Source organism: Pongo abelii, chromosome 14, assembly GCF_028885655.2.
Source record: "Pongo abelii isolate AG06213 chromosome 14, NHGRI_mPonAbe1-v2.0_pri, whole genome shotgun sequence".
In the NCBI taxonomy this organism is placed as follows: domain Eukaryota; kingdom Metazoa; phylum Chordata; class Mammalia; order Primates; family Hominidae; genus Pongo; species Pongo abelii.
Genome location: NC_071999.2, coordinates 120,164,718 through 120,179,653, shown reverse-complemented (window position 1 = coordinate 120,179,653; position 14,936 = coordinate 120,164,718). Strand labels below are relative to the sequence as shown.

At 58.2% G+C, this 14,936-nt stretch overlaps 1 protein-coding gene across 6 annotated transcripts in view; it reads left to right on the top strand.

Annotated features, from left to right (window-relative positions):
- Positions 1 to 11,328, top strand: part of C14H13orf46 (chromosome 14 C13orf46 homolog) — a 21,021-nt gene extending 9,693 nt beyond the window's left edge. For 2 of the 6 annotated variants that reach the window (XR_008512847.2, XR_008512848.2), the window contains exons 6-8: positions 227 to 294; positions 4,174 to 7,546; positions 11,111 to 11,328. Coding sequence is in view for 4 of the 6 variants with exons in the window: in XM_054529320.2 (XP_054385295.1) it covers positions 227 to 294; positions 3,936 to 4,052; positions 4,174 to 4,214 (226 nt within the window). In the remaining 2 variants the exon portion in view is untranslated. Of the gene's footprint in view, positions 1 to 226; positions 295 to 3,935; positions 4,059 to 4,173; positions 7,547 to 11,110 lie in introns of those variants that run through there. The other 4 variants (XM_054529320.2, XM_054529321.2, XM_054529323.1 and 1 more) reach the window with 4 other exon arrangements.
- The last annotated feature ends 3,608 nt before the right edge of the window (positions 11,329 to 14,936 follow it).

The following is a 14,936-nucleotide window of genomic DNA, read 5'->3' as shown; positions in this document are numbered from 1 at the left end:
AGACCTGGTCTTCAGTCCAGGAGCCAAGCCACATCAAGGGTGCAGTTCCTTGGTCAGGTTCCCCTAACTGGAAATGTCCAGTCAGTAGAGAGCCCTGTCTGATGGGAGGTCATCCAGGCCCAGGCAGCCTCTGTGCCCTGGCCTGATCCTTCAGCAGGTCCACAGGCTATGCCTCAGTGCCCGTGGCTGACACCTCCCATCCCTTAAACGTCTCCACTCCCCACAGGTGGTCACCGATATCAAGAAGGAAGAGAAGCCGTCCCAGATGGATGTGGGAGATCTGTCAGAAGACGAGTGAGTGATGCTTGTGGGCTCACACTAGGTGGGGGTAGGAGGACTTTCCCCCCACCACGGTTTCTGGTGTGCCCACATGCCTTGTGTGTGGTGGGCAGAGCCGAGCCCAAGCGGTCCCCCCTTCTCCCTGGGCGCTGCCGAGGCTCAGCATCTACCGAGCCTGAGGGGCTGAGGGCAGGCAACAGGACGTCGGGGACCTTGGAAGAGCTCAGGGACGAGCTTCACGATGCCCCACCTCACCCCATAGCCAGGCCATGTCTCCTACCCACCAGCCAGGAAAAGGACCTGATGAGAAGGGGGAAGAGGAGGGAGAGGAGGGAGGAAGGAGAGGGGAGAGGTGATAAGTGCATGGTACTGGCTTCTCCTGTTTAGGTTTTAGCTGCAGACTTGGGTCCTGCAGGCGGTGGGAAGCCATGCATACACAGCTGGTGTCACAGCCAAGCAGGTTCCTCTCACAACAAGCCTCGGGCCCTGGGGCCGGGGCTAGGCAGCCTCCAAAGAGATGACCTGTGTCCCCAGGCTGGATGCTGTGTAGGTCCAGGGAAGCCCCAAGACTGCCTGAGGCCCTCAGCCCTGAAGACGGGTGTGGGGAGGGAAGACACTGGCGCATTGAAGGGGCCCATGGATCTATAGTGTTTTATTTTAAACAACACACAAAAATACAAAAAGCAATTATCAAATGCCTACCACTCAGAATTAACAGTTTATCAATATTTTGATTTATTACAGATTTTTTTAAAGGATGAATTTTTCTATTGGCTTTATAAAACAGTCACATGATACTAAACCTTCTTTCAGCCTGTAATCCCAGCACTTTGGGAGGTTGAGGTGGGCAGATCATGAGGTCAGGAGATCGAGACCATCCTGGCCAACATGGTGAAACCCTGTGTCTACCAAAATACAAAAAATTAGCTGGGCGTGGTAGCATGCGCCTGTAGTTCCAGCTACAGGCTGAGGGAGGCTGAGGCAGGAGAATCGCTTCAACTCAGGAGGCGGAGGTTGCAGTGAACTGAGATAGCACCACTGCACTCCAGCCTGGGTGACAAGAGCAAAACTCGATCTCAAACAAACAAACAACAGTTACATTAACATTTTAACCAGTCATTTAAAATAACGAGAATAATGTAGAATAGCACAACAGAGAGAAATGTTTAAAAATCACCCCAGCTTCCACCTCTTAAAAGCACATGGGAGCACCTGACTTTCGACACTGAGGACAGGGGCTGCAGCCGAGGCTGAGGACAGGGGCCGAGGCTGAGGACAGGGGCCGAGGCTGAGGACAGGGACCGTGGCTGAGGACAGGGGCCGTGGCTGAGGACAGGGGCCGAGGCTGAGGACAGGGACCGTGGCTGAGGATAGGGGTGAGGCTGAGGACAGGGGCCGAGGCTGAGGACGGGGCGAAGCTGAGGACAGGGGCTGCGGCTGAGGACAAGGACTGCGGCTGAGGACAGAGGCCGAGGCTGAGGATAGGGGCGAGGCTGAGGATAGGGCCGTGGCTGAGGATAGGGGCCGAGGCTGAGGACAGGGGCCATGGCTGAGGACACGGGCGAAGCTGAGGACAGGGGCTGCAGCTGTGCCTGCCAGGTGGCGTCCTTGCCCAGGGCCAGCTTTGAGAGCTGCAGCCCTCAGCCCCCGACTGGTCTGGCTTTGCTGAGGAATTGCTGCTGTGATGATGACAGCCCTACCTGCACTACCTGCTCTCAGATTTTTATGTCTCCAGGGAGAGAAAGTCCTCGAGAACATTGCACTCTGCCCCAACTCAGCAGAGTCTCTGCCTCTTTTGACTCCTACTCTGACCAGGTCACACCGGCTTTCACTAGGACATTGGGGTTGTTTTGACTCCTGAGTCTGGGCTTAAAATGGGCAGGTATTTTCCAAGTACAGCTCTATTTTTCTCATCGTTTCCTGGTGATGAATTTGGCACTCAACACGCAGCTTGATGGCTGTTTTCTGCCCTAAACTGGACAATCCTGGGTCCAAATCTCCTGGTCTCAGCCCCCATCCCCCTTGACTCAGCTGTCCCAGAAAACCTGCCCAGTGGGGCTGCCGGCAGTGTGCAGTGGGGAGAGCTGCCAGCAGAAATGAGCAGACGTGGCTTCTTAGGTTTGCTACCTCATCTCACAAATTCCCCCTTTGGATCACCGTCCAGTTGCATTTACAAGACCCAACACTGATTTCCCAATACCGGGGAGGCTCCTGCCCAGGAAGGCCGAGAGTCCTCAGCCGTGGCTGTAATGAATGGGCGTCAGCTCACGTGCACACTTGCGTGTTCATTGGAAAATGCTTTGGCAGGCTCCATCTCTTTTTTTGTTTTTGAGACAGAGTCTCACTCTGTTGCCCAGGCTGGAGTGTAGTGGTGTGTTCCCAGCTCACTGCAACCTCCACCCACTGGGCTTAAGTGATTCTCCTGCCTCAGCCTCCCAAGTAGCTGGGACCACAAGCGCCACCATGCCCAGCTAATTTTATATTTTAGTAGAGATGGGGATCTCCTTATGTTGGCCAGGCTGGTCTTTAACTCCTGAGCTCAAGTGATCCACCTGCCTCAACCTCCCAAGTGCTGGGATTACAAGCATAAGTCACAGCACCTGGCCCCTAGTATCTTTCAACTAGGAGAATTTGTCTCCTTAACAAATGAAAAGTCTCCGAAACTCAGGGCTGTCAGCAAGCAGGAGGTCTGAGCCCTAGCACAGCCCCAGGAGAGGCCCCAGGAGGACCCAGGAGAGGCCCCAGGAGGACCCAGGAGAGGCCCCAGAGAGACGAGTCCCGGGAGGACCCAGGAGAGACCCCACCACGTGCAGCTGTACAGGGGCCAGAGAGTCCCCAAGGGCCTGTGCTGGGGCCAAGGTGCCAGGTCCCTGCAGTGTCCCTGGACAGTCCGCTAGGAATCCCTTCATGGGCACCATGATTGCCAATTAAGGAAGAAAAATCAAGCTTTTCAAGAGTTTGTTTTAGGTGGATGTCTTAGTGAGGACTGTGCACTGAGGCTGTCACCCGCGAGCCGTCTGTCCGTTGCCCCACACCGTGTTTCTGTTCACGGTTCCTGGACAGGTGGCAGGGGCTGGGCGCAGCAGAATCACATCAAGGTTTGAGTGCGAGGGCACGTTTGGCTGTAGATTACAGAGGCGTAATCACGAACCGCGGCGGAAGTCGTGTGCAGGAAAAGGCCCGGACCCGGGTCACTGGTCTTTTAGGGACACAGTGGCTCCAGGCGGAGGCGGAGGCAGGGCCCATGTGCTCTTTGCTGTTTTGTCTTCAGGCATCCTCTGGAGACCCGCATGTCCTCCGAGTCAGGCCTCAAGCAGAAACCAGCAAACTGGGCTTCTCATCGGCCACTCACCACAGCCCCTAGGGCTTGATGAAAGGGGGTGCATACGCAGGTGCAGGGGAGACCCCCCAGTGCGCTTGATGAAAAGGGGGTGCAGGCAGAGTGCAGGGGAGACCCCCCGGTGTGCTTGATAAAAGGGGTGCAGGCAGAATGCAGGGGAGACCCCCAGTGCACTTGATGAAAGGGGGTGCATACGCAGGTGCAGGGGAGACCCCCCAGTGCACTTCAGGTTGGGGGTGCTGCTCTCGGGGTACCTGTGGCCACAGCGCCAGCCCAGGACCCTTTCTCACCCACCTGCCCTCCTCTCGGCCTGCAGAGTGCAGACCAGCTGGGTGTGCTGCATCCCGTTCTCCACCAGGAAGAGGGCAAAGGACAGCGCCTAGCGCCCCGGAGAGGGTGCTCAGAGCTTGGCGAAGAAGAGGAAGGAGGCAGGGTGTGGAGGGGCTGGGGGCACAGGAGGCGGGACGGAGGGTGGTCAGGCCACCTACTTGCCGCCCAAGAGCCTTCTTCGCCAGGCACTGAGGTTTCTGTTTTCTTCTTGTGGGACTGGCCAGGCCTGGAAGGAGCGGGCACACAAACTGTGCCTTTGGGCTAAAGATCCCACCAGCCCTGAGCAATGCTGGGGCGCCGATGACCACACCAGGTGTGAGCCACGCCTGAAGCCCACTGCCCACTGGGTGAGTGATGATGTGACCTTAAACAAACAATAAACAAGCACGGGAAGATGCTCCTCCTCTCCACCAAATACTCCTCCTCTCCACCAGATACTCCTCTCCACCAGCTGGAAGGCTTCAACCGCTTCCTGCCCTGGCCTCTTGCTCAGTGGCTTGTTGGGTGGGGACAGAGGCCCCTGGGGCACAGCAGGGGAGGCTCAGCCCTTTGTGGGCCTCGTGTGAGCTGCAGCTCCTGGAGGCACCCCCACCAGGCAGGGGTGAGAGGTGCAGGGCAGGGATGGAGTGTCTGCTGTGTCACCGAAGACCCTGCAGGAGCCAGGAGCACGGTGGACGCAGCTGAGCCCCGGCTGTGACTGCGAGAGCAACAGAGACTGTGGTGCTGGCACTAGGATCTGTCCCTGGAGGGAAGCCATATGCTCCCCACTCAGAGGAGGAGAGGGAGTCTTCCTAGGGGTGTGGGGGGGCTCCAGGACATCCCTGTAAGATGAGTTTCACCAGAACCCACCCAGAGCTCTCTCGTTCAGATACACACACGTGCGTATTCATATGTACACAGCACATACATGCTCACACATACCACACACGTGCACAGGAGGGCACGGGCAGGTGACCTGCAGCATCTCTGATCTGGGTGTCTCTAAGGCAGTCAGAGGCCGCAGGCAGAGACGCTGTGTGCACTGTCTATTCCCGTGGAGACACATGGGGGCCGTCCCTGTGGTGCAGATGATAACACAGAGGCTCACAGAGGGTGAGCTCTGCCCATCACTCAGCCAGGGAGGGAGGGGCCCTTTTCAGGGAGCCACATGCCACGCAGAGCTTGTCCCCCTGGGTAGTTCGCTCTGATCAAAGTGGGGCACCATCCAGGCTGAAGAAAGGGGACCCCCCAAAGCCAGCACCCACCCTTGACTGAAAGACACCACAAAAGATAAGTGCCCATCGGCCCCAGAGTCATCGTTTCCCAGACAACCGGAAATGGGCCCTGGACAGGCTGTCCTGGGTGGGTGTAGCCCTGAGGCCCACCCGGTAAAGCGAAGCCTCCACGTGGCATCACGGGGCTGAAGAAGCCAGACAGCCGCCGCCTGTCCCGCCGTGAGGCGAGTGCTGCTGCTGTCCTGGTTGCCGGGCAGTTGGGTGTGACTTAGTTGCGGCCTCCGACTGTGCCAACCAGAAAGGCACCCAGAGAAGCTTCCGGAAATATGGTTGGTTTGTCCCCTTGGTGGGGCAGGAGGCGGCAGCTCTGCCAGGTGGCTCCCAGCACCCTCCCCCACAGAGCAAGCATCGGCGTGAGTCTGTCCACCCGTGTATTCGTCCTGTCGCCGCATGTGGCTGGCCTCATTCTGGGTATGTTGGCAGCGGCCGCCTCTAGGACAGGGCGGTCCCACGGCTCTGCAGACACAGGAGCTTGGCGGTGGCTTAGCTGTTAGAATATGAGCCTTCCAGCATCAGACACGCCTTTGACTTCTGTTGGGCTCTGAGCTGATTTCCTCAAACCCAGGGTAATTCTGTTCCTCCTTCACTGTCTGGTGGGGTGGGGGTCACGGCGTCCGGGGGAAGAGCTGATCAGGGCCAGTGCTGGGGTGGGAAGGGCTGACTCCTGGGACCCCGGAGAGGTGATTGTTGCCACGGGGGGTAAAGTTCCAGTGCTGCTCCTCCGAGCCTTGATTCTGGGCACTCCAGGGCGGCCAGGCCCAGCTCACACCTTCCTACTGCAGGGAGATTCCCGTGGCGCAGGCACACACCCTGTGGGATGTGAGTGGCCACCTGGCTTGGGCCCCAGCTCCCATCAGAGAGGCGGGCAGGTCCCGAGCGAGCTGTTCAGGGCACTCAGCAGCCACACACCCAAGGAATGGGGCTGCCTTGTGCCAGGCCGGGGGTCTGGGGAAGAGCTCAGTGGGCGCTGAGCTCAGAGGGGCCTGGCAGCAGCAGTCAGCATCCAGGATGGTCAGCGGTGAGTCCAAGCCCTGTCTTAATGGAGGGGACGAGGCTGGGCTTTGGAGACTGTGGGGAGCAGGAGACATCCCTGAGGAAACAGGTTTACGCGCCGCAGAGCTGGAGAGCAGCTCCTGCCACGTGGTTGATGCTGCTGAGGCCGGGGGCTCCCTCCGCCCGGCCGCCCCGCCCAGCATGGGCGTGTTCCTGCTGCTGCCCAGCCTGTTGGGCTGAGAGGCTCAGGCAGCAGCGCTGGGGTCGATGGAGTGGACCAGGCAGTGGCCCAGGGCAGGAACCCTCTGTAGATGCGCAGCCCTGAGCTCAGCAAATCAGCTGCAGTGACATCCAGGGAGGGGTGGAAGCCCAGACTCCCCCTAGAAGGACGCTGCCCTTGGCCTTCAGTCCCACGGGGCACAAATGCCGCCTGGGCTTTCTAGGGCCAGCCAGTGGTCCTGGGGTGGTGGCCTGTGTTGCCCCAGGCCCAGCCTGCCTTAGTTTTATCCTCAGTGTCCACTGGCCCGTGACCTGTGCAGACTCCAGTAAGTGAGTGAGGCTGTCAGAGCCCTCCCAGGCTGGGGGAGATGGCCCAGCCCCACATGGCTCCTGCACCTCCAAGGTGGCCGCCTTGGAGCCCAGCCCTGGGCAGGTGGGAGCGGCAGACACACAGCAGCACAGACCCTGAGCCGGCACAGTTCCTCCAGCCACGCCAGCTGCACCTTGGCTGTGTCCCTGCCGGGCCCCAAACACCTGTGTCCGTGCCGCCGGCCGCCTCTTCCCTGCCGTGTCACCCCCACCCCTGCCAGATGTTCTGTGTGTTTTCACTGCAGGTGATGTGGGAAAGGGCGAGTCTCAGTTCAACGTTCTGGTTCCTTCGGGGCTGTTGGAACGATCGTGTGTTCTTCCCAGGGTTTTCTCTGTCTGGGTTTAGATGCCCACATGTGGGAACATGTAATCAATCCCTGTGCATACGGATGGTGCCATATACGGAGAGAGGCATAGATTGTCTTATGAGAGTGGGGCTGCATTGCACTGTGGCTTTTTACCTTCTTAGCTTCATTCTATCCCGAGCGGCCTCCAAGCCGTCCAGGGATCCCTGCTGGCCCCTGCCAGGCCCTGTCCGGAGTGCTGAACACGGAGCAGCAGGTGCAGCCAGTCCCCGGCCTCTTGGAGCCGGTTCCCTCTGGGCGTCGTAGACAGTCGAGTTCAGCACGTCTCTACGTGGAGTTTCGCAAAAGGCAGCCACTTTGAAATGAAAGCGCTGCAGCGCCATGGCCTGGCAACGCCTATGAGTGACTACAGTGGGGCCTGGAGGAGGAGCAGGAGGGTGAGTGCATCCTTGGGGCAGGCGCTAGGGCCTGGAGGAGGCTTGGGGAGTGGGGCGTGGGGGGCGGGGAGCGAGTGCATCCCTGGGGCAGGTGCTGGGGCCTGGGCCTGGCTGGGCCCCTCTATGCCTTTCAGCTTTGAGGTCTGGAAACCCGGCCGGGATCTCCCCCGAGTGGGCAGTGCTGTTGGCTGGGGGTGGGGAGTGGTGCTGGCACCGTGTGGCCGGGCAGAGCCGAGGCCAGAGCAGTTCCTTCCACACGCAGTCCACGAAGGGACATCGGGCGCCCTCCACAAGCAAAGGCCCCGCCCGGCTCCAGCCCAGCCCACAGGGATGACCTTGCGCTTCTTTCCTCCCTGGCCAACAGCACCACCTCGTGGGGGCCCCGGTGCTCAGGCTGCCTGTTTCCGTCCTGGAAACCACAGACACCGAGATCCAAGCAAGGAAGACAGGATTTCCGCACCTCCTCCCCAGCTGAGCATTCACTGGAGGGGGACGGGGCTGTCACTACGTCCCTTATGATGATCACCTCATAGAGGCTGGGCCTCCCCACACCAGGACCCCACGCCTGTGAGGGCCCCGCAGGATGCAGACACCCCCGCCCCACAGGCCTCAGCCTAGAGAGCTCCCGTGGGAAACCCTGTGCTGTGAATGGTGTGGAAATTCCCCCGTGTCCTTCCCATGTGACCCCACAAAACCCTCAGCCGTGGACATCCTGAGTTCCTCTGAACGCCCGGCCTTCCCAAGCCTCACCAGGGCCACGGACGTCCCGGGACCCCAGGGAAGGGTGGCCCTGCTGGGAGACAGGGTCTTCTCTCTGGCTCTGGTTCTGAAGGCTGTGGTGGGTGCAGGGTTCACCAGAGACAGCAGGACTCCCGTGCCCTGGAGCGGGAGGGAGTCTCTCCTGTGTCTCCATTGGGCGCCGGCTCCTGCTGAACCCCAGACCCAGCTGTGGGAGAAAGCTGCCCAGGGCCCTGCAGGAGAGGCGGGGCCAGCCCTTATGCACACAGGGGCAGAGGCACCTGGGCTGGGCTGGGCTGGGCTGGGCTGGGCTGGGAGGTCAACGAGAAGTGGCTGGAAGGTCAACTCTCCGTGGTGCAATGCTGTGTCCGGGTCTGAAAAGGGCAACGTGAAAGCAGCTCCTCAGGGACAAAGGCCAGGCCACTCTGGGGAGAGGCAGGACACAGCCCTCCTGGCCCTGAACACCTTGAGGGGCAGGCAGGGGGTGAAGACCCCACTCTACAGATGGGAGCACCGAGGTGCCCGAGGCAGGGGGTGATGACCCCACTCTACAGATGGGAGCACTGAGGTGCCCGAGGCAGGGGGTGAGGACCCCACTCTACAGATGGGAGCACTGAGGTCCCCGAGGTGGGGGTGATGACCCCACTCTGCGGATGGGAGCACCAAGGCCTCTGAGGCAGGGCGTGATGACCCCACTCTACAGATGGGTGCATTGAGGTCCCTCAGGCAAGAGTGATGACCCCACTCTACAGATGGGAGCACCGAGGTCCCTCTGTGGGCAGCTTGGGGCCAGGCACAGGACTGGCAGAGGCTGGGAGCACAGCTTGTCAGGGCATCTGCGGGTGTGAGGGCCTGACACTGTCTTCAGGGCTTAGCCTTTGTTCTCCCTGCAGGAGGGGACAGAATGTCCTTTGTCTTTGTAAATCTGTGCCCTGCTTTAGGCAAAAAGAGGAATCCGGAGAGCACTTCTGGACCCGTTTGTTCTTAATCATCTTCATCTCAAAAGTCCTTCCTGTTTTGGGGAGTCACACACTCTTCTGTGATACTTCTGACACTGACGACCTGGAGTATCACAGACCCTGAAGGTGAAGGGCTCTGTCCCACAAGACTCTGCCCCCACTTCTGATGACAGCTGTACATGGGTACCATGAGTACCAACCCACACTCACTCCTGATAACTGCAGATTTGGGGACCCTTACATCCCCTCAGATTCACTAGAACACCTCCCAGGGCTCAGGAAAGTGCTTTACGTACAATCATGCTTATTATAAAGGAAACCCATGAACAGCCCAGTGAAGAGAGCGGGGAGGTGGGCACTGCTCTCTGAGCACTGCAGGAGCTCCCCAGCCTGGGGGCTCCTCAACCCTGATGCCCAAAAATTTTTATCTAGGCCTCATTACACAGGTATGATTGATTAAGTCATTGGTCATTGGTGATTGAACACAAACTCAATCTCTGGTGCCTCCCAGGAGTTGGGGGTGAGGGGGGCTGGAAGTTCCTCTCTGATTACGTGGTTGGTTCCTCTGGCAACAAGCTCCCACCCTAAAGCTACCTTGGGGTCCCCCAAGAGTCACCTCATTAGGGTAAACAAATGCGGTGAAAAAGGGTTGTTGTGAAATCAGACACCCCTATCAGGAAATTCCAAAGATTTAAGGAGTTCCGTCCCTGGAACAGGGGACAAAGACCAGATGTATTTTTTATTATACCACAATGCAAATCTCTCAATTTATTCAGGTCTCCTTCAATTTATCTCAGTAGTGTTTTGTAGTTTTAGATGATAAGCTCATGCACACTGAGATTCAAAGGAGTCTGTTGGAGCATTCAGCAATTCATGAACTGAGCAGCACCAGAAAGCATGAGGTTCAGTGTGAGGTTCAGTGTGAGGTTCAGCGCTCCACCGAAGTTGAGGGGAGGAGCTCTTTTCTAAGTGTCTGCAGAAGCAGGACAAAGAAAAGACATCTGGTTAAAGGAAGAAGTCCCTGGTGAGAAGCTAGTTTGGCAGTTTCTGGGCAGCATCAGTTTTGTGGCCCAGTTCCCAGTGGGCTTCGGTGTGCTCACGCAGGGTCCCAGGCACTGAAGCCGCCTCAGCCCACGGCCTCCTGATTAACTTTTTCATGCAGTTTTCTGAGTATATGTCCACCACTTGTTTTGGTGAAAGCCACTCATAAGTAATTTAACATTTTTGATATCAAGAACAATAAATAGAAGGTTCCTCTTTGTGCCTCCCCAGTCACCAGGCTTCAGTGCCAGGAAGCAGATGCCAGGCAGATGTTGGTCCCTTCTGCTAGTTTTGCCTGGTCTTGAACCTGTGCTGTGGGCTCTTCTGGGGCTGGCTCCTTTCATGCCAAGTCATGTCTATGTGACTCCTCAATAGTTAGTTTTTTAAAAAATTGCCAGATATAAATGTGTGCTCAGGCAGGTTTTTGAAAACTCCACACCTCTCTTGGGAATGATAAGAGAAGTCCCCCGAGTCCCTGTGGCAGGACGTGGGCTGTTCATGGGTCAGCCTGAGCCCTGCTCCATGGCCCCGATGGGCACTGGGGCAGCATCCTGGCTGGACATGGGCTCCTGGAGAGGGCAGTCAGTGCCCGGCAGGCCAGAATCATGGAGGAGGGGTCAGGAAAGCACTGCTGACCCCCAGTCCCATGGATATGCTGTCATCCTCCCAGTGGCCTGGCTGATGGGCCATAGTGGGTGTGGACCCCTGAGAGAGCATCTGGGGGGAAGTGTCACAGGGTCAGCCTCTGTGCTTCCTGGGCTCCTTGTCCACATGGCTGCGCATCTGCTTGGCTGTGTGTCCAGGGGCCTGCTTGTGTCCACTACAGGCCTGGGCCCAAGGAATCTCAGGAGGTGGCAATGGACACCTGGGGCCACACAAGCCGTGCAGGTGGGGCCAAGAATCAACCCAGCCTTGCTGCCAGCTCCCCGCTCCACCTGCTATGATGCCAGCTGCTTCTCACATCTGTGAAGCCTCACCCAGCCTTGGGCCACCATTTCAGGTAAATAAAAAGGCCTAATGGCCCCTTCAGGCCTGAGCTCCCTGCTTCCTGAGGAGCTGTCTTCTGCTGGAACCTGGGGGCCACGTGGGCAGGATGAAACTCCCGCTTCTGACAGCAGACGGCAGCAGTGACCTACTCCTGGCTGCCCTGCCCATCTGGAGTGGGTTCTGGGTCTTTTGGGGCCTTTGAGGCTGGTCCACCCTCCTGCCCCGGCAGCAGCCCATATTTTACTCCCACCTGGTGCTCCAGCCTCCCCCAGCCCCCTTCCCCGTAAGTAACCTGCCCCCACGCTTGTCCTGGAGCCATGGTGTGGAAGATTCCAGCAGCATTGAGGGACCAAATTTCATATACAGCGTTTCCTCCAAGCACGGAGCTCTGATGCGCCTTTTCCAGGGCCAAAGGCCCCTTTAGGAACCTTCAGGCTTCCCGCTTCACCTCACCTTCTGTAGTGCTGCCAGGCTGACGTCAGCCCCCTGGTCTGTGGCTGGCCCCTCTCTCCCAGAGCATCTTGGCCTGCAGTGCCAGCCACAGCCAAAGAGAGGGAAGAGACAGCCCCGGCAGTAACCACAGGTGCCTTCGGCCCACACACCTGCCGGTTGGCCCCAAGGGTGCCAGGCCTTCCTCTCCTGTAGCCCCTGTGGGGCTCCGAAGGGCAGCCAGGAGCCCCGGCTCTGCTGTGGCTTTGCTGTTTCCCAACTGTGAGGCCCTCAGAGAGCTGCCAGGCGCAGGTTTCCTCCCCGGCTAACGAGCAGTCAGGCCAGGCTTCGGACCCCTCTACTGTTCCAGGGTTGGAGGGGAGGACCCAGGAGACCCAACAGGGCCTGGATGCCAACAGCCAGTGCGGCCTGGCAATGCCATAGGGCACCGGACGTGTTCTCCATCCTCTGCGGCCCTGTTCTGCTCCCACCTCAGTGCCCTCCTTTCGCCCTGGGGTCCTCCCTGGACCCACAGCTGCCACCCTCAGCACACTGGGATACTTGTGCTGGCCTAGCTACTACCTGACACAGCTACTACCCAACCCATGTAACCACCTCACCCAGCTACTACCTGACACAGCTGACCACCTCATCCAGCTACTACCCAACCCATGTAACCACCTCACCCAGCTACTACCCAACCCATGTAACCATCTCACCCAGCTACTACCTGACACAGCTGACCACCTCACCCAGCTACTACCTGACACAGCTGACCACCTCACCCAGCTACTACCTGACACAGCTACTACCCAACCCATGTAACTACCTCACCCAGCTACTACCCAACCCATGTAACCACCTCACCCAGCTACTACCTGACACAGCTGCTACCCAACCCATGTAACCACCTCACCCAGCTACTACCTGACACGGCTGACCACCTCACCCAGCTACTACCTGACACAGCTACTACCCAACCCATGTAACCACCTCACCCAGCTACTACCCAACCCATGTAACCATCTCACCCAGCTACTACCTGACACAGCTACTACCCAACCCATGTAACCACCTCACCCAGCTACTACCCAACCCATGTAACCACCTCACCCAGCTACTACCCAACCCATGTAACCACCTCACCCAGCTACTACCTGACACAGCTACTACCCAACCCATGTAACCACCTCACCCAGCTACTACCCAACCCATGTAACCACCTCACCCAGCTACTATCTGACACAGCTACTACCCAACCCATGTAACCACCTCACCCAGCTACTACCTGACACGGCTGACCACCTCACCCAGCTACTACCTGACACAGCTGACCACCTCACCCAGCTACTACCCAACCCATGTAACTACCTCACCCAGCTGACTGACCCGCACAGCCTCCTGGCCTGGGTCCTCCTGCGCCAGCATTGTGTGTCAAGTGTTTGTGTGGCTGGCACTCCTGTGTGCCGCATGCAGAGCCTGCAGGACGCCCTTCAGTTCCCGGGATGCTCCACCACAGAGGCTGACTGGTCCCCCCGAGGGTCCTGGGAAACCCTGTTCCAGCCACGTGCCGCATAGGTCTACGTGAACCTCTTCCTGTTACGTGAGTTAGAGGGGTGCGTGTGCTTCTCGAGACGAGCTTTCGTCAAGTTCTGCCTCCACGCAACGTTGGTCCGCTTGGCCGGTGGGGAGTAGAGTGCTAGGTGAGGGTCTCTGCTGGGGAACTTGACACAGCGAGGCGCAAATAAAGCCGTCACCAATCCAGACCCATTGTGCACTAATACCTCGTAAAATAGCAATAAAAGTGTGTCCGCAATGAACGCCAAATTCGGTTAGCGTTTTAAACTCTGCACTTACTCATGGTGAACGGGCAGCGGTGGGTTTACTGCCCTGCTCTTCAGCCCACAGTGCAGGGAACTGGACTCTAAATCACGGTGAACGGGCAGTGATGGGTTTACTGCCCTGCTCTTCAGCCCACAGTGCAGGGAACTGGACTCTAAATCATGGTGAACGGGCAGCGGTGGGTTTACTGCCCTGCTCTTCAGCCCACAGTTCACTGGACTCTAAACACGCACTGGCCTCAAGGTGGTCCCCCGGCTGGCCTCCTGTCACATGGCCTGGATAAGACGGCGACGGCCAGGTCTTGTCACAATCTGAACAAAAGGTCAATATGTAGAGAAACAGACTGACGATTTGACATCTCCCAAGGGAGGAACAAAATGAGCTACCTTTTCCTTTACTAGAACACAGTATTAAGGGCCTTTTTCTTGGGAGTAGCTCAGATGAAGAAGACCTGATGGTTTCTTTTTTTTTTTTTTTGAGACAGATTCTCACTCTGTCACCCATGCTGGAGTGCAGTGGTGCGATCTCGGCTCACTGCAAGCTCTGTCTCCAGGGTTCACGCCATTCACCTGCCTCAGCCTCCTGAGTAGCTGGGACTACAGGGGCCCGCCACCGCGCCCGGATAATTTTTTGTAGTTTTAGTAGAGATGGGGTTTCACCGTGTTAGCCAGGATGGCCTCCATCTCCTGACCTCATGATCCGCCCGTCTCGGCCTCCCAGGGTGCTGGGAGAAGACCTGGTGGTTTCAGTGGACCACAAGCCATGTGGTGTGGCCTGGGAGAGGGCACAAAGTAACCTGCCTGCTGTTCCCGGGAAGAGGCCCCATCACACATCCGAGGGCCCATCAAACCTGGAACGGCCCACACACAACTGGAGAGCCTGACACACACCTGGAAGGTCCTTCACATACCTGCAGAGCCCATCACACACCTGGAAGATCCTTCACACACCTGGAGGGTCCTTTGCACACCTGCAGAGCCCATCGCACACCTGCAGAGCCCGTCGCACACCTGGAGGGTCCTTCACACACCTGCAGGTCCCATTGCCCACCTGGAGAGGCTATCACAGAGCAGGAGGGCCAGTCACACACCTAGAGGGTCCATCACACACCTGGAGGACTTGTCACACACCTGGAGGGCCCGTCACACACCTGCAGGACTCATCACACACCTGAAGGGCTTGTCACACACCTGCAGGACTCATCACACACCTGGAGGATCCATCACACCTGGAGGACCCATCACACATGGAGAGCCCGTCATACACCTAGAGGACCCGTCACACCTGGAGGGCCCGTCACACACCTGAAGGACCCATCACACCTGGGGGGCCCATGACACACCTGGAGGACCCGTCACACCTGGAGGGCCCGTCACACACCTGCAGGACTCATC